This window comes from Cyprinodon tularosa, unplaced genomic scaffold, assembly GCF_016077235.1.
Source record: "Cyprinodon tularosa strain WSP-4 unplaced genomic scaffold, ASM1607723v1 ctg2040, whole genome shotgun sequence".
Taxonomy (NCBI): Eukaryota; Metazoa; Chordata; class Actinopteri; order Cyprinodontiformes; family Cyprinodontidae; genus Cyprinodon; species Cyprinodon tularosa.
This window is the reverse complement of record NW_024038752.1, coordinates 860-19,742: the sequence shown is the minus strand read 5'-3', so window position 1 is coordinate 19,742 and position 18,883 is coordinate 860. Positions and strand designations below refer to the sequence as shown.

Sequence of the window (18,883 nt, the reverse complement as noted above, 5' to 3'; positions counted from 1 at the left end):
TAGTGGCAGCCAGTCTACGACGCAGAATGGTTCTCTGTAGGTCATCGATGTAGCTGTAGTCCTTCTCAACCTTTTCCATATGCAGCCTCCAGCTCCTGGACCTCTTATTGTACAACTTCCCGTACCTGAAACATGAAATGTGACAGACTGTCTTAGAGCTAATTTACATTTCATTACACTCAGATAGTGCTTTTACAGGGTGTGTTAGTCAAGTGTGGAATTTTGTGCCTTGTTCAAGAGCACATCAGCCACGATTGGAGGTGTGAGGGAAAGGGTAAGGGGAGAGAGGGTAAGGGTGGTATTAGAACCTGCTACCCTCTGATGTTAGGACCCTCTCTCCAGCCAATTAGGCGATGGCTGCTGCAAATCTTCTTGGGTCCCCAGGTTGTGTTTCGTGATCAACAACATATTGCTAACATATTGTAAAACTGTTCAATGAAAATCCATTTGCCATCATCACTGTAAAGACATTTGAATACATTGACATAACTTGTATAGAAATGTTTATGATGATACATACTGAATTGTGCCATCCGCCTTTCTCTTGGCTGGTCTCTTCAGGTGATGGTTGTAGTCCAGGCCAGCCAACAAAGTACGCGCTTCATAGACAGGAGGGGAAAAGCTGTAGCGTTTGCTTTGCATACATAAGTATGTGGTTATGAAACGACTCCAAATCTGCCGTTGACCTGAGTGAAAAGCAGAAATTGTAAAGATCTTGTGGTGGATTTTAATTTTAGACAAAGTATAACAAAAATTGCACATCAGCCATACATCACATTTGTAATTTGTTCAGACAATAGGTAGAGAAGTCATCTGGAATCCTTCTGCATACAATCAATTTCACCTGGAAAGAAAGAGAGAATCAGCAATACAAACTAAGTGGACAAGTAAACCCAAAGGTGGAAAGTGTTGCTGATGTGTAGAGTTTGTCCATGGATTCCAGCAACCCTAAAGACTGAAGAGTGTTGCAGTGTTTCGCATAGAGAACTAGACAAACTAGACTACAGTCACACATGCGCGTACAGACACAAACAATGGGTGTGCCAGCTGGGCCAAGACACACGGCGGCTGGGCCCTCCAAAGTCTGCCTTGCAGCTAGCTAGAGGGGGTGGTGCTTCGTTGCCATTGGGTGGCAGAAGTACATTTCATTTTTTGGTACGTTGGCGGGCTTATGATGAGGTCAGGGGGACTTTGGACAACTTATTATGTCCAGAGGGTGTTTGTTCATAAAAAGTGCAGATACTCTGGTCTAAAGCAATTTGGGACACACACACACAAACACACACAGTTGATGGCCATGCCAGCCAGGCAAAGACACACCTCCACAGATGGACTGCTTCCTGATGCACCCGAAAGTCTGCCTGGTAACAAGCTGCATAGACAAATGAGTGGAAAAGCCAAAGTGTGCAAGGAGAGTCATACAACAGCAGGGGGTTGGGAGATAGGGGGATGGGGGTGGGGGATAGTAACGACTGGTAGTGGTCTCAGCAGAGAAGGCTTGGAATGTGGATTCAGGAGAGACAGTTGATGGCTCTGATGCCCTAGGTAAATTCAGAATTCACCCACACACACCTGTGATTAAAATATATCATGTGTAAGAGTGGGTTATCAATTAGCAGTTTTGTGTGGCACTGCACAGTTACATAGTCAAATTGTATAAACCAGACAAAGCAGTGAAGGACCAGGTGCCATAAACAAACAAAGAATCAATAACAACAAAGTATGTATCTCATAATTCAATGCAACCTGAAATGTTGAGGAGTTGAAATGTAGTGAGCAAAATGTAAATAATAATCCATACCCGGTGCCAAAAGGCCATTGCTCTGGGTAGAGGAAAGTCATGACCATTTGCAGGTTTACCTGAAGTGAAGGTATTTGTCAATGTTCTTCAGCCAGCGTGCGTCGAGAACAATGTCTCTCAGTCTTTGGTGTGCCAAACTGTCTGCCTCGATCCATTCCTTGTCTCTGCTGTCCTCCAGAGGGCCATGGTGACAGGAGTACAGGGACCACTCATGCTCTCCGGTGACATGGTGCAGCAGTCCCGACCACATGTCCTAAAAACAAGCAGTAAGGAGTTGTATTCTCAAATAAGGAGTCTCAGTGCGCGTAAGAAGGTTCCAATGTTGTTGGACAAATAACCCGTGGTAAGTATAAATTGACATGACGTTTCCTGCAAGATGGTGTTACCAGCAATACAATAGTTGCTGTTACACTGTACCATCCCAACATTTGGCTAAGTAAGAAAAATGTAAGGTTACTAAGTTACACAAAGTGTACATTAAACTGGATGACATCTACCACCAACATATTGAGGAGAAATGTGGCCAGACTATGCTTACATTGTCCAGTCAATGAGGACATCAATTAAAAATTTTAATATTTCTGTACTAGGCTACTTACCATAAACTGTCGATAGGAGTTTGAAGTCTTGCAGCAGTGCCAGAAATGGTTGCAAATATCCCTGCTCCATGCTAGTAAACCAGCGCATCCCTTTTGCTGTCCTGCCTGGACATTGAACAGGATATCAGAGCAGTAAACAATGTCAGAAATCTCGCAAAACACATATGAAGTTAGTGGATCAAAAGCATGCAATTGCAAATAAACATACCGCCACAAGCTTCTTATTGAGGTTCTTCGAGCCATGCCAGATGTCCCAAGAATGGTGTATGCCACTGTCATTGAACAGCCCTTTATCTGAATGGTGCAGAAAGATGATGAATACATCATCCAATAACAGCTGTATGGTGAAGCTGTACAGTAATATAGAAATTACTTACTAAAAAGTGCTGCTATTTGACTGTGTGCATCTGTGCAAACTTCGGTCACATTCAGCTCTTCACGAAGTGTCTCCAGGGTACGCACAAAGCCCTCCTTCTCCATAATGACAGAATTTCTGTTAGTCTCCCGTTTGTCAAGGTTTACCATGGAAATTATTTGCTTCGAATCATTATCCATGGCTGTGTATGTGCAGTATTGTGCACAGAACCCCGGACTGTCCATACGACCATCACCTTTGAATAAAAAATGAGAAATAATTAGAGTGTGTGTGTGTGTGTGTGTGTGTGTGTGTCTTCACAACTCACCAAGGACCACAACAGGCCCTCGTTGTTTTAGCTGAGCAATCACTTTGGCCCTCTTGTCATTCCAGAACTCTTTTACGCTCTCAACACAGAAGGAGTCCTGGATCTTGAAGAAGTTGGTCCTGTCAACCATCCCCATATTCATAAACTGGAAAAGCAGTGCAATTTTGGCATAGTTGTTGCCTGAGAGCAATATATTGGTGGCTAGCATGAAGTCCCCGGCCAACATTCCAAACTTGAACATGGACTGTGAACTCCATCGCCACACCAAATGACCCCGAGAGCACATCTGAAAACACAGTCAAAAACGGGGATGGGGGGGTTTGTTTAACAGAATACATAGAACAGCCACTTCACCATATGACTCATATGGAAATATATAATACATTTGTGACAACTCACCCATTCTACAACAGCTGCTATGCCCCGGGATTTTACCCGAATTTCAAAAGGCGCCTTTGCAGGGCACGGCTTGTTTGTCATCGGTTCTTTTTCTGTGCATTCGGCCATTGGCAAGGCAACGCACCCCGCAAGCTGCTTCAGACAATCGTGGTACACAATTGACGCAGGATGGCCAATCACATCATCTTCTACCTCAACTTTCATCGCCTCTGGCAACGGCGTGTCTGGCCTTGCCGGATCACGGTTGAAGTCCACATCAAGAACCGATTCTTCTAAGGTGACTGTTGGCAGTGTTTCCAAACGTAGGTTCGTCGTCAGAGCACCTCCTGTTCTGTAGAATAAACAAGATACAGAAAAATGATAACAGCAATAACAACATCACTCACAGATAGTAAGGTAAGGTAGTGGTACAGAATATAGCTTACCGCACACAAACACGAGGCACATAATCAGAATCACTCTCGTCACTGTATGTGTCAATTTCCTTGGTCACATCTTCCTCCAACGATGAGACAGAGTCTTCCTCCATGTCAGGGTCCCAGGTGTCATCATCACCCCAGTCAGGGTCCCAGGTGTCATCATCACCCCAGTCAATTCTAAGTAGTAATGCACATTATTTAAAAGAGGTCTCGTTTTTTTTCTTAGCTTTTATGTCCATACATTGTTTTGAGAACACCACTTACGTAGAATTTTGAATGTCATTGAACTGCTCCTCACTGACTTCAGCATATGCGAGCAATATAGCATAGAATCAGGCCAATACAATTCCCCTGACAATAAATCTCTTTTACAACTGTTTCTTCCTAGACACAAGGTGCGCAGTACATTTACAATGTGTTAATATGGGTTGTTGTCAAAAAAAGAAAGCAAGTCGTGGAAACTGTACAACAGGGACATTGCAGGAAGTGTACATACTGGTACAGCAAAAAGATAACAAGTACCATGTTATCATTTACTCTCAGAGAGACTTCATCTATATGTGGATCAATTCCGTATTTGGAGACTCTAATATCAGGTGGTACAGTACAACCACAGCTAATCGCAATAATTTTTGTTTTAAAAACTTGTGCATTAATCAGTATTTAAAGTACTGGAATTACTGATAAGCCTCCAACATCAAACTAATTAAATCCATAAAATAGTGGCATTAGCATCGATTGTTCCCCGACATCACATTACATTTACCCTGACCCGTGCAACCACAAAAACATCAGTGATGATCACATTACACAACAAAACGTAAAAAATAAAAGTTTCTCAAGGGAATAAATAATCGTTTTTCAAAATCTAAAGTAGTTTTACTTACTCGTCTGAGTGTACACGGGATTCGGGACCGATGTTCGACAGAGAAGGGGCAGGAGGGGGCTTCAAGACGCTGATCTTCATTGGAGTGGAACTGGTGTGTGCCATGGACGCATCATAGCTAACAAGAACAAAGAACACCAATTTGTACAACCTGAACGTCGGTGTTTGTACCACATAAAGCGTATCTTACAAAATGTTTACAAGCATGGATTGGACAGGAATGCAGCGTCAAGGAGGATAATACTTTGTAGTGCCATGATAGCAATCAATATTTCAGACGGAGCTAGTAAGCTAGAGAAACATGCTGGGACATTGCATGTAGTCGACATCTTTGACTTTCTCACTAATGTGGTAAATAAGAAGTAACCAAGTATTATCTCAACATATAAGAAAACATAACGTTGTCTTACCTATCGAGTAGAAACAAGGCCACCTTAGCATCCGTCTGTAGTCCCCTGTCTTCTTTCAGTTGACGCCAACGTTGGAAAGCTGTACCGATTACCACTCTCGTCCTGTTTCGTTCTTCTGTAGCTTTTATCCTAGCTGTTGCTTTTTCAAGCACAGTTTTGCCTTTTCTTTTCGAACCCGTTGTTGTCGTCTTTTCTGCCATAGTCAATATTCTCTCTGGCTGTGTGAGATAAATCTGTGGAGTTGGGCTTGATAGCTAGCTAGCTAGCTCTCTAGTAGCATTTGAAGTTCACGGTAGGGTGGAGTTACCTGAAATGACTCCTGCGCCGGCACTTGGGGGGGGGGGGGGGGGGGGTGTCACGAGTCTGTGAACGCGCAGGGGGGGAGGGGTGGGGAGAGCTCAGAGCTGACGGTTGATGGGCGTGCCAGAAACCAGTAGAAGTAGGGATGATAGTTACTTCTATTGGTTTGCGTTTTCCTCTGACTACGCCCTCTACACTGGACTAAAAGATTTCGTTTTTTTTCCAAACATTCTATCTCAGTTGGCGCAATGGGCTCGTGAGGAGGTTTTCAATCAGTATGGTAAAAACATGCTCCAGAAAACATCACATACCCCACCTTTAAACTGTTTTTTTTTTTTGCAGTGATGTTTGTGTTCACCAGACAAATGTAGCTGAGCACCTTATACTACTACCTCTTCACTTTACATATGTTACCAGTATGTTAAGCTATTCCTTGTGTTTACCTTTTGCACTGATCACTTGACAGTTAAATGCACACATAAAAACAGTTCAACTTCCTATTTTTCTCATTGACCAATGTTCTTTATGCTACCAACACTGCAAAAACAATCCAGAAATAAGTAAAAAATGGCTTAAATTAAGTATATTTAGCCTTAATTTGAGTAGATAAATAAGATGATTTGCCAATGGAATGAGTATTTTTACTCTTAAAATAAGATAGTTAGATAATATTTACTTGAAATAAGAGGATAAAATAGTTTTTTCTTATTTTAAAAGGAAATTGTCTTGTTCCATTGGCAAAGTGTCTTACTTACCTCCTCAAATCAAGGAAAAACACACTTATTTTAAGAAAAAATAACTTATTGAGATTTCTATTTTTTGCAGTGAAAAAAAAGGAATATTTACAGTTTTAGAATCTTTTAGAAGACTTTTATTATTCTAAAAAGAATGTTTACAAGTTTTCAGTGTTTGACAATTTTTTATGATGCTACAAAAGAATGTTTACAGGTTGATATTTGCAGGTTGTGGGGATATTTCTATTATGCTAATGTTTACAAGTTTTGTTGAAAAAAGTTTATTGTGCTAAAAAAGAATGTTTACAGTGTGTACAAGCCTTCCTTATGCACAAGTAAAAAAATCAAAATGCATTTACATCTTGGGTGATTTCTGTATCTACACCACAGTTGGACAATGATTTGTCAGGGCACAGCACACAGTGACGACCTTATCCAAGAATGTGACCTCTTCTCCAGCACAGGGTAAAACCATTGAAATAGGAATAGTTCCATTTAAGATTTTGTACTTTTGACATACATTTCCAATCACCCGTTCAACATGGATTCTCAAATGTGCTATTTTCCTAGTTTCCTCCACATCTCTAGCTGCTAACTGACAGTGGCCTTTGGTGAATGCTGGGAGTTTAACTTCAGCACACAGCATGCCCACACACTCCTGTATGTCAAAACCTCTGTCAGCCAAGACCAGGTCCCCAGGCAACAAATTGTCAAGGAAGCCACTGTTCAGCGTGATGTGTTTGTCGCTTGTACGACCTCCCCAGCCTTTGGACAAAAAACAAATGGCTCCTTTGGGTGTCACACCTATTAAATATTTCATGGTGTAATTGTGCTTGTAGCTGGAGAACATTTGGGCACGCGCTTTCAGGTGTGATGGTTTTTCTGTAAATATCTCAAAGCAGTCAATAATCACTGCTACTCTGTTTCCAAAGGCCTCCTTGAACTGATGTGGCATTACTTTGCGGAGAGTGTCTCTGTCTGGCCATATAATAGCACGCCTCAAATTTGCATAAAGACATGAAACCATATCATGAAATGTTCTTTGTGCAGTCCTAGGAGAAATATGAAACAGATAAGCAAGGTGCTGCAGAGGCAAATCCAATCTTAAGCGCATGAGTGTAAATAGGAGCATCTGAAAAGGAGTAAGACATTTCTTTTGATATGACATGAGTGGCAATAAAAAATTAAAGAGCGCCAGGAAGGTTGCAAGGTTTGGCAGACCAGTGTAATACTTTACTTTTTCATCATCAGCTCCAAAGAAACTATCGGATATCATGTTCTCATTAAGTTTGCGTCGCAGTTCTATATTCTCTTCTGTCAGGCGGTTGACCTCTGCACGCCTGAGCACACACAGGTCACATTCAGGCTGTGTCACAGTTTCAGTGGGGTTCTGCACCTCCTTGTTTGTGATCAGCTGAGGGTTTTCTTCTCCAATCTCCAGCTGAGGGTGTTCTTGGTTTTCTTCTCCATCCTTTCTGATCTCCTGCTGAGGGTTTTTTTCTCCATCCTTTCCAACCTCCAGCTGACCATTTCCTTCTTCAGCATCACATGTCTCCTCGGTCTGTAGCCCGTCAGTGTTTACATCCTGGTGTATGCCTGTCTCTGCTGACTGAAGGGTCTGTTTCCGTGTCTGCTCCCGTGCCCTTCGTCTGGCAGAGCGACCAGGGTCTGTTGGTTTGATAAACGTGTGTCCAAGATGTAAGGATGGGGCCCAGTCTGGGTCACTCTCCATCATCTCATAAGCTGGCTCACCTGAAACCACATGTTAGGTTTGATTTAGAAAGCAAGTTCATACTGGATAAGGCTATGTCTAATATCAAATTAATTAATTAATTTAATATGGGTGTTTAAATTTGTTTTTGAAATAATACAAAATAATAAGTTAGAATAATTGTGATTATGAATAATAATAAAACACAAATAATGCATTTTCTGACGTTTTTTAAGTAATATTAAAAGTTTATGTTACCTTTATGAAAATGCCGAGAACAAACACACATGTGGGGGAATGTTTTGTTGAAAATGAGATCCTTTCTCATCACTGCTGAAAGCCAGGCCATGCGACGTCTCTTTGTTATTTCCTCCAATTGAGGTCCGTGTGATCGTTTCCAGGTTGGAAAACGGAAAAAACGGATTCCTTCGTCCCCCGATCTGCCATGCTGGGACTGGCAGCCTCTCACACAACACGATCGGGTCATTTCAGGTTAATAATTGTGCCGAAAGAACAGCCGCGTGTGGGTTAACTCGACTTTCCACCTAATATGGTGGTTTTCCCACGATGCACCGCGCCCGAGGTAAACAATGACGTCACCTGGCGGAGACCGATAGCAATCAGCAGTTTCTTCTCGTCAGTCTGCGGGCTGGCCGAAAGTTGTGGACTAAGAGCAGTTGGAGGCGAGTTGAACGCGAGACGTCGTGCAGCCATTGTTCACGTAACAACAAAATACAAACACGGTAACTGGAGATGAAGTTCTTCTGAGTATAGTAACACAAACATGTCTGCTAATATGCTGGTCTCGCGAGTAGTCGAAGGCTCATCAGGCTCCTCCAATCACATACGACGTCATTGTTATACGGAAGGACTCGCGAGAAGAGCTTGCGTCGCTCCATTCTGGAAGGTGGCGGTAATGCACCTATAAATTGTTTGCAATTGCAATTGTTTGTCTCCATAAGATTGAATTCGAGCAGGTGGACATTAGCGATAATAAATGCAACAACAAGTTTTTGAATCAATATTCTATAAATAATATGTACCCAGGAAGAACAAAAAGCACAGCTCTCTTACAAAATGTTAAGAAATCTATGATAGTCAAAATTAGGACAAATTATTTGAAATTCCCAATTCCTCCTAAATATAAAGAATTACAATTTAAAATAATAAATAACATATATCCTTCAAATGAGTTTTTAAGAGAGAGATTTAAGTTTAATGTTGAGAATTGTGGCTTTTGTACAACTCAATTGGAAACAACTAAACATCTTTTTTATGAATGTAAAGTATTAAACTTATGGGATCAACTTCGAACCTTTCTGTCTTCTAAAACAATAAATTTAGATTTTATTTCCTGGCAAAACATTCAATTCGGTTTATCCATTAAAGAAAAAAAATTTGGAATTTTTAATCAATATTCTAATAATTGTAACAAAGTATTATATCCATAAATGTCGCTATGCAAAATGCTCCCTCTCAATCTCTGCTCTCAAAAATGAACTTTTCCCTTTTCAAAAGATGTCTGAGAAAGATGCAGAATTTAAATGCAATTAAATTGTTTGAGTTAATTGAAGAATTTCAGTTGGTAGTCCCCACTGATTAATTTACTTTAACTACTATTATTATTTTATTTATTTTTATTTATTTTATTTTATTTTATACTTTGTTCCAGCCTGTGCATTTAATTTTATTTTTCAAAAGCAGGAGTTGTGATATTTCTTCTTGTATTGAAATATTTGTTATTGACTTGTTATTTGAGATTGTTATTGTTTTCTTATATATTCAATAACAAAAAAAAAAAAAAAAAGTGGAAATCTAAAAAAAAAAATTAACCATTACAGCCAACTGGCGTCTGACTACGGATCAGAAGACTCTAGGTTCGACTCCTGGCTAGCTCGTCTACTTATTGTCATTGTCTTACATTTCTGCGTGCTTATTCCGACTCAGCTGGTCAATCACTCGCAAGCTCGTAAAGCAGAGGCAGCTTGAAATCCAACCCCCATATGAGTAGAAGAGGCACAAAAATCCCCTCATTCGTGATTGATGCAAGTGACATGCAGGACTTGCTGACTCCAAAAACATCTAAAATGATCTACTGCAATCGAGTTTTGAAAACCTTTACCTTCTCTTGAAGGGGCTTCATGGTTCAAAACTAGCGAAGGGATAAGTTCCACACTTTTAAACTTTTTGGGAAGGTCCTTTCTCAATTCACATGGAGTTTGGAACCCCGTAACGATAAGCTGTCATTACTGTGTTTTTTTTGCCTGGTTCATTGAAAGGTGCTTGTTTACATTAGATCTAAGCAGATGTTATTAGCCTGAAAATGACAGCACCACTCTACTTGCATCCACCCCAACGGTTATTTGAACCAACAAAATCTGGCTTCTGGCATCGTTCTGAACAGTACATTTTGAAAGTATTGGTACATTTCTAAAAGACTGGGAGTTACAGGAGAGGGATTTCTTTAAAAGCAGAATTTTAACACATTCCAGGACTGATCTCTTTAAAACGTCGCATTTTCTCCTCTTACATTAGAACTAGTTTGAAAAGTTGATTAGGAGTAGTATTGGGCATGGTAGGACATTGCAGTGGATACATATGTAATGAGAAAAATACAAGAGCTGCTGTAAATGTCACTGCTCATATTTGAGCAGGCTTAAATCTGGCATAAGAGATTGACGGTAAATGCCAGTTTATAGCAGAGGGTGGTTTCAGAGCACCGACCTCTGGGTTATGGGCCCAGCACGCTTACGCTGTGCCACTCTGCTTTCCTCATGAGAAGATGGAATTGGAAGGCAAAATCAATTACGTATGGTTTGGCTTTGTCATTTCATTAGCCACATTAATTTTGGACATTTTGGAACAATCTGCATGCAGATTTTAACTTTGAACATCTCTGGAATAAAATATATAGTTTTGCTATGCTGCACCAATCCTCAAGACTAACAAATCCACTCTCCAAAGCACATTTCCTTGGGGACAGGCGATCCTGACCCCAACCTGCTGCGGGGATAAAACCCCCCCCCCAAAAAAACGACCACATGCTTGGCCATTCTCTATACCGGTGGGATTCCAGAGGTGCCGACATGGGGGAACACAAAGACAATTTGTCAAAATGGACCTCCCTCTTCAACTCTAGATAGAGCAATACAGTTCTGATGCTGAATTCAGAACAAGATTGCTACAAAACAAACTTTAAGATTCTCTCTGAGTCTACAGGAGTCGTGTTACTCAGACAACTCAGACTTACAAATAGACGTTAAACTTTATGTTTGGAAAAGGTTTTGAAATTGTGAAAATGTCTCAGAATTATTTTGAAAGGATATAATTCAAGACAATACTGCAAAGCAGCTGGCAAAAAGGTCACTGACTACTGGGCTATCGGCTGGTTCCAGACCAGCAACCTACTGGATTGCACAGCAGATGGGACTGGAACCAACAATCCATTGCTAGTGAGGTATATCCATTTGGATGCTGGAGGAACAGATCTCAGCAGCCCCCGTTGTGGAAAAGGATATGCGAAAAGTCTGTGCACAAGCTGAGTCCCTGTCCCTAAGCATGCTTTCATGGCCTCGTTGGCGCAGTAGGCAGCGCGTCAGTCTCATAATCTGAAGGTCGTGAGTTTGTAACATAACCACTATGTTATTTTTTCACCTTTTGTATAAAGCACTTTAAAGTGTACCAATGATATACTGTCTGGTAGAACAGTTATGTCTTTGATAAAATTATTTCAAAACTCCACTGGTTAAAAAATGATGATGTAAATTAATATGCTGGGTTATTTTGGTGTGGAAACATTTTTGAATAAAAAGGGGCGTGTGCATCGGCGCGCGCGGCTTGACAGGTGAGAAAGACGCGCACTGACAGTTCTGTGCAGCGGGAGATTTTGTCTGGTTGTCCGTTAAAAAGAAATCGAAAAATAAAGGAAGAAAGATGAACCACAGACAGAGTTTGTCCCAGCGCCGCAGATCACCGCAGAGATTTGAGGTAAACTGATTGTCGGAGTTTGCACCCAGAGGACGCTGCCCGGTGCAAAGAGACGCCGCCCAGGGGAAAAAAAGACGCTCCGGTGAGATCTGGACCTTATTTTTCTTTTTGGGGATTTTTGGTGGTACCACTCTTTTTCTAATCTTTTTTTGGGGCGGGTTTACTGTTTGGATTTTTCGTTTTGCAAAAGACTTTGGACTGAAACGGTTCCAGGACTTTACTTTTGGTTCGAAGTGTATGGAACTCCTGTTGGGACATTTTTATAAGAAGAAAAAAGAGACGGACAGTTTTGGACTTTCAGTTATTAAGGATGTTCTTGTTTATTTTTTGCAGATATAAATTGAGACTTTGAGTTTATCTCTAAATTGGTGTGATGAGTTTTTTGGTTTATTTATCATTTTATATGAAATATTATTGAATTAAACTTTGGATTCCTGGTAATATTTTTTTTATTATTATTATTATTATTTATTTGAAATAAATCTTTGTTTTTCCTTAAAATTGTAATATTTTTGCCTGATTTCCTGTGGAAAAAACCCCCTTGGAGTTTTTGTTGAGTGAGTTTCCGCTTTAATCTAGCTGAATTATTTACAAAATGGTTGCCGTTATGGGACCAGATATAATACAGGTTATTTTGTTACATGAGTGTGAATACATTTTAAGAGAATCCTGTTTTACATTTGGATTATTTGATTTTGAGTGTTTTTTCTTTTCTAAGAGGATAACACACCCTCTCATCACCATCATATTCCCTATTAATTATCCTTGATTTAATCCCTTTAACTGCTTTACTTCCTATATATCATTAATATTCCATTCCTCTATTTTTATAAACCCATTTAAATATTATCCAATCCATAATTATCAATCCAACAAATCAAATCACCAATATTTCTCCTCACATCATAATCCTTCCATCTGTCTCTCTTATTCTTCACACACCAAATACCTCCCACCCATACACCTTCATAATTAACCCCCCATTTTTAAACTTCAAACCCCTATTCCTCCTAATAACTTTAATACTCCCTATCAAATCCATTTTTCCCCCCACTTCCACATACTCCTCCCAATCTCCTTATTCTCCATCACATCCCTCATAAACCCTTCCAAATCTACCTCATACTCCATAAATATTCCCTCTCATCTCCTACTCCTAAATCTCACTCTCTATATCCTCTCTACTCCAAAACCTACAACCAACCAATCACTAATCTACTCCCCCTAACAATATCAATCACCCAAAAAACCCATCCCACCAACAAATCACCAACAACCCCCACACACTACTCAAAAACCTTACTCCCTTCCTAAATTCACAACTCAACCCTTCTTCCAACCCACCACCACCTTCTATCTAAACCTCCTTCTCACACCCCACATAATCTACACTACTCAATATAATATACTCCACACACCACTCATAACCACCTACTCCCCAATACATACTCAATCCACTCCCCCTCAACATCCCATTCTCACCCCAAAAAACAAACTCTATCTCACTCCCTCTAAAAATCAATTACTAACCAAACCAATCACCCACTAATCCCACCACTCAACATTCTTCCATAAAGCACCATTACCACATTACTCAACCTCTTACATACCGCTTTCCCATTAACTCCTCTATCACATTCAATTTAATAATATCATTAACCCCCTTAACCCCATATCCAAACTCCCCGTCAACATTTCATCAATGAACATACCAACACCTCTAATCAACATACCTCTAATTACCTCCTCTTTATCTTACCTCCATTACCCTATTACCTCGTCACATCTAATCATACTCAAACATCCCACACTTTCATCCACACCTTCAATTTACAAAATATTCATCCCATCCATTACCATCTATTTCATCCTTAATAATATCTACTTATACATACAAAATCCACATAATCTCCTCGTATCTCGAATCTTCATTACAACATATTCACCTAGACCTACGACTTAGTGAGCATTCCACCTTATAGTTCAACCCTAATCCCCACTTCATATATTAATTTACCCCAACTCCTTTGCTCCGCCTTCCTTAATAAACAAACTTAATTCACCTCACTCCGCCCCCCTGTGTCCCTTCAATACTACGCCTATTGCTCCACTTCCACCCCCCTCCTCGTCCCCTCCTTTCGCACTTAGTTCTTCCCTTCCTGTCCTTCAGCCGATGCCTCTCTGCATACCTTCATCCTACTTCCATTTAACCTAGATGTGCGTGATCTTTTATGTACCATGCTGTTCTAGGATTTACGCTTAAGAATTCCCCCCCCACTCTTACTTCCACTCTTCCCACCTACATGTGTCTCTCACAATACCACACCACACCTTTCTCGCGAAAGGGGTATGTTTTAAAGCCAGCTGACAACCAGAAGTTTGCCTCTTGCCAATTGCCAAAACCACAGCGCTTTGGGCGAAAGCGACGATCATTTACAGTTGGAATGGGATGATGTGGTCTTTGAGAGTTTTGTGGTGAGGGATAATAATCTCACTTTCACATCATCCTAGGACCTGGACTTTTGATACCAAAACTTTCTACATTGATCTACCTAGGTGACCACAACATAACGGGGTAAAAGACGTCCAAAAGGTTTGTACCTTTTTCCTTTTTCATCATCGGCTGCTCCAGCATCGACTGTGCATGCGTAGTCCATTTTCTACACTTCTTTGATCCTGGATCTGCCCATGGAACAGAGGACAAATACCCAAAAGTATTGTATCCTAAGCAGAACTCAACATCCACCAGAAGTCCAGAAGCTTCTGAACGCGCTGCGCCTCTGTATGCTCGAGTGGAGACAATTGGGTAGAATCATCTGTGGAAGAACACCGAATAATACACTACCGTATGACATACCCATTCGCTGCAGAGCGGATGCTACGGGTGTCTCCTTTCAAGCGCGGCACAAAATAATAAAGGAGCTATTGAGATGCAAATGTGACTCAAAAGATGATACTTTATAGAGCCAATCACCGTCATCATGGGGATCTTCGGTTGTCCTTGTTCCCAAACCAGACAAATCTTTTCGACTTTTGTGTGGGACCTACAGAGCTTTGAAACACCAAAAATTCTTCAGGATTGACCCCTATCCATGCCCATCATAAATGAGTGTTGGAGTCAATGCTGGAGCAAACATTTTCCGCACCCTGGATTTGAAGTCTGCAGATACTTGCAGATGGCAGTGGCAGATTGACAGCTAAAGCAAAAAAACTGTGTTATTACTCCATTTGAGACTTATCAATTTAAGTGCATGCCATTGGGATTGAAAAATCGCATGGAGCATCTTTCAACGTTTAATGGAGAAAGTTTTAGGATGAGACTACGTGGGAGGGAAAGATCTGCTGTGTTTGTAAACGATTGATGGATAGTTTTCTCAAGCCTACTGCTGAGCAAACACATGAAGGACCTGGACACAGTCTGTGAAAAGCTCTCCCAGGCACAATACTGACCCTATTAGCGTAAAAAATGACAACTTTTTCATGCATAGAACACTACAAGTTTCTTGGACACATGGGTCATGCAAAGGTAGGAGGGTGGATGAGTTCTCAGTTCAAGATGGATCCAGAAAAAAACCAGGCCTTACAGGTTTATCCAAATTCCAACTCAGACCACTTGAAAACTCTACAGAGATTACTCTGGGTATGGGATGGCGTGGGGTTCCCTTTTACCCCCTAACAACCAAAATCCTCCCAATCCCAAAACACTATACCTCCTCATCCAAACTCAACTCTAATCATAAATACATACCATAACCCCATTCAAACACACACTAAATTCAACATACACACACACAATCCACAAAACCAAACTTCATCTATCTAATATCATTCTCATTTTCCTCAAACATCTAACTCACCCCATCAATTCTCCCCTAACAACATCAACTACCCTACACCCAAATCCTTCTACTCCTGACCCTACCAACAACACCACCAAAAAAACAATATACAAAATCCAATCCCTACTACATTACAAAAACACTAACCCATACACAAAAACAAAAAACACACCCAAAACAACCCCCAACTAACACAACAAACCCCAAATAAAAAAAACAATACAACAAACAAACCCTAAAACAATAAAACACCACAACACATAAACCAACCACCCATACACCTAAACACATAAAACACAAACAACTGCACCAACAAAACCACAAACAACCAACCAAAACCATAAAATTAACACAACACCACCTAACCACATAAACACCCCACCACAAAAACACAACACCTACACACCCAATCCAATAAACAAACCAACCACTCCCCAAACACCAACCCACCCCCACACACTACCAACACACCCAAACACCAAACCAAACTAAACTCCCATAGAAAACCTATAAACATCAACAAACCTAACCATCTAAAAATACTCACAAACAACACAACACACCACCTCCCAATCATAAAACACAAAAAATCAAAACTTAACACCTTAACCCTCATCATCAATACCTCCAATATCCCCTAACATTACACCACCTCTCACAACAAAAACAACACCACCCTCCCCAATCACATCCCTACCATCCATCCCCTCATATAAATCTAACCAATCAAACCCCAATCCTACACTCCCCTCCCACAACCAAACCATATTATCATACCCAAACCCTTCCTATTTTAATACTCCACTACTAACTATCTCTCTCACCCCCTCCCCACATCCCCTTCCACACACCACCAAACTTACATCTACACATCCCATACCTCTCATCTAAAACACCCACCCTAAATACCTTAATACACACTATACTATTTTCCCTACTAACACCTAACACCCTCCTCTCTCATCATCCAGAACAATTATCTCCACTCTATATTTTTTACACGTCCCACACTAACCACTTCTCACTTACCACCCCCCCCCCCCCCCCTCTCCCAACCACCTTCAAATTACCCCACACTTTTTTTATATCATCCCTTACCACACAACCTCCATACCCCATAGACTAGCAATCACCTCTGTGTACAATGTCCTTCACCTTAACACCCTCCGCCCCTTCTGTATTACTGTCGCCCACTCACTAGGGTTCTATGTGGAGTTCCGTCATCTATCTGGTAGCCGCCCACTCCCAATGTAAAATTCTAGTACCCAAACCTAGAGATTGATCATGATCCAAACCGCCTGTTTTACTATGGTGTGAATTACATTTCCCCCCCCCCCTCTCTCCCATTTTCACTCCTACCCCAGGTACTTACCCTTTTTTTTCCCTACCTCTACTTTCTCCCCCCCTATAAGAACCTGCAGTAGATCTGCTGGAGAGTCTCTGCGATATATCAACTCATCACCACCAGTTTTACCAACAGACACCACCCTCCCTAAACAAAATTAACTTAACCGCAATACCCCCACGTCTACCCCCCCAACCTCACCACACAATCAACTACATCTACTACACAAAACCACAATACGACTCACGCTGCTAATCTCGCGTTCGAGCATACGTTCTATACCATATTAACCTTACCCCTTATCATCTTACAAAAGCCACAGTCATAAGTTTCAGACAATCGTTTTTCCCTATCCCGCTTTTATTTTAAACCCCTCCTTGTGCTCGAGACATCAGCGCATAGAAGTTTGTTACCTACCACGTCAAGGCCGGACTTCACCCGGATCCAAATAGTACACCATCGATGACCCTCCTCCCCCGGAAGTTCGAGTATTGTTTTTGCACAGGTTGATATTACTGTTGCCCGTTTTTTTGGGTTGAACTGATTTGTCTAACATGAGGTTGTGTTGCCAAAGGGTTAGAACCTCAAGATCCTCATTTTCGCGCTAAGGCGAATAAGTAGTGTATTGATGATTAGTGAATAGTACAATCCTATACCACATCAGCTCTCAGCAGGTCTCATCCATAATGGGCTAACCGGGTCGCGCCACGTCAGTTAAGATGAGTAGGAGGAGTAACAACAGGATCAATAACAGGGCTCAAGTTTAAAATATATCATGCTTACCCGACATGTAATGACGGAGACAGCCAAATTACAGTGTGTGTCCATAGTTAAGTGGTTACTTATAGCCCTATTTTGGAGGGGTTTTCAACCTGCTTTGTCTCGGCTGGGGTCGGGTTGGGTGTAGGGGAATTATTGCATGACGAAAAAAAAATTGTTATTTATATTCACCTATTTTGTTATAAATGTGGGGAACGTTTTAAAAGTTATTAACCACAGAAGATAATACTGTCTGGTATGAATCAGATTATGTCTTTGATAACAATTATTTCAACACACATCCAAGCAAGGTTAAAAGTGATGATGGTAAATTAATAGATGCGTGGGTCTCATTTTAGCTTCTAGTGTGAATACGCACTTTATGAGATAATGAAAGAGGGGGCGTCGCTGCAGCGGACTTCGGCGCCGCGGCTTGACAGGTGGAGAAAGCGCGCATGACAGTTTGTCCGGCCCATCCTCGCATGACCAGCGCGGGAGGATTTTGTTGGTTCGCTTCAGTTTATTTTAAAATGAAATCGAAAAATTAAAGAAGGAAGGAATTAGATGAAACCACAGGACAGAGTTTGTCCCAGAGCAACGCACCCAGACAGATCACCGCAGTGATGTTTGCTTGGTATAACTGATTGTAGGAAAGTAGTTTGCAACCAGAGGACGCCCGAACAGGGCAAAAATAAAAAAAAAAGACGACTCCGAGTGAGAGATCTGGACCGTATCTTTTCTTTTTGGGCGGGCAATGGGGGGGGGGTAAACTATGGGGCGATGTGCGTCGTTCTCCGTCTCCGCCAGGGCCCCGCCTGCAGCGCCGCCCATCCGTCCCCCCCCCCCAACCACTGGGTTTACTGTTTGGGATTTTTCCGTTTGGCAAAAGATTGTGGTCACAATGGAAACGGTTCTCCAGTACTTTACTTTTGGTTCGAAGTGTTATGGAAACTCCTGTTGGGACATTTTTTGATAAGGTAGAAAAAAGAGACGGACAGGTTTGGAACTTTC

General features: G+C 41.2%; 2 protein-coding genes and 1 long non-coding RNA gene across 3 annotated transcripts; all 3 read right to left on the bottom strand.

The window, feature by feature from the left end:
- Positions 1 to 653: 653 nt before the first annotated feature.
- Positions 654 to 2,677, bottom strand: LOC119783440. Its single transcript, XR_005280793.1, has 5 exons — positions 2,609 to 2,677; positions 2,401 to 2,505; positions 1,861 to 2,054; positions 772 to 844; positions 654 to 686 (listed from the first exon to the last, which is right to left on the bottom strand). It is a non-coding gene; the product is annotated as an uncharacterized LOC119783440 (long non-coding RNA).
- A 395-nt stretch (positions 2,678 to 3,072) lies between these two features.
- On the bottom strand, positions 3,073 to 4,197 carry LOC119783442. Its single transcript, XM_038284967.1, has 4 exons — positions 4,166 to 4,197; positions 3,908 to 4,078; positions 3,483 to 3,813; positions 3,073 to 3,369 (listed from the first exon to the last, which is right to left on the bottom strand). The coding sequence occupies exons 2-4, from the start codon at positions 4,009 to 4,011 to the stop codon at positions 3,073 to 3,075; spliced, it is 732 nt and encodes a 243-aa protein (XP_038140895.1). The 5' UTR covers positions 4,012 to 4,078; positions 4,166 to 4,197.
- Positions 4,198 to 6,610: 2,413 nt separating this feature from the next.
- LOC119783441 lies at positions 6,611 to 8,552 on the bottom strand. The gene is made up of 2 exons (XM_038284966.1): positions 8,201 to 8,552; positions 6,611 to 7,983 (listed from the first exon to the last, which is right to left on the bottom strand). Exons 1-2 carry the CDS (start codon positions 8,427 to 8,429, stop codon positions 6,611 to 6,613), a joined length of 1,602 nt encoding a protein of 533 aa, XP_038140894.1. The 5' UTR covers positions 8,430 to 8,552.
- Positions 8,553 to 18,883: the final 10,331 nt, after the last annotated feature.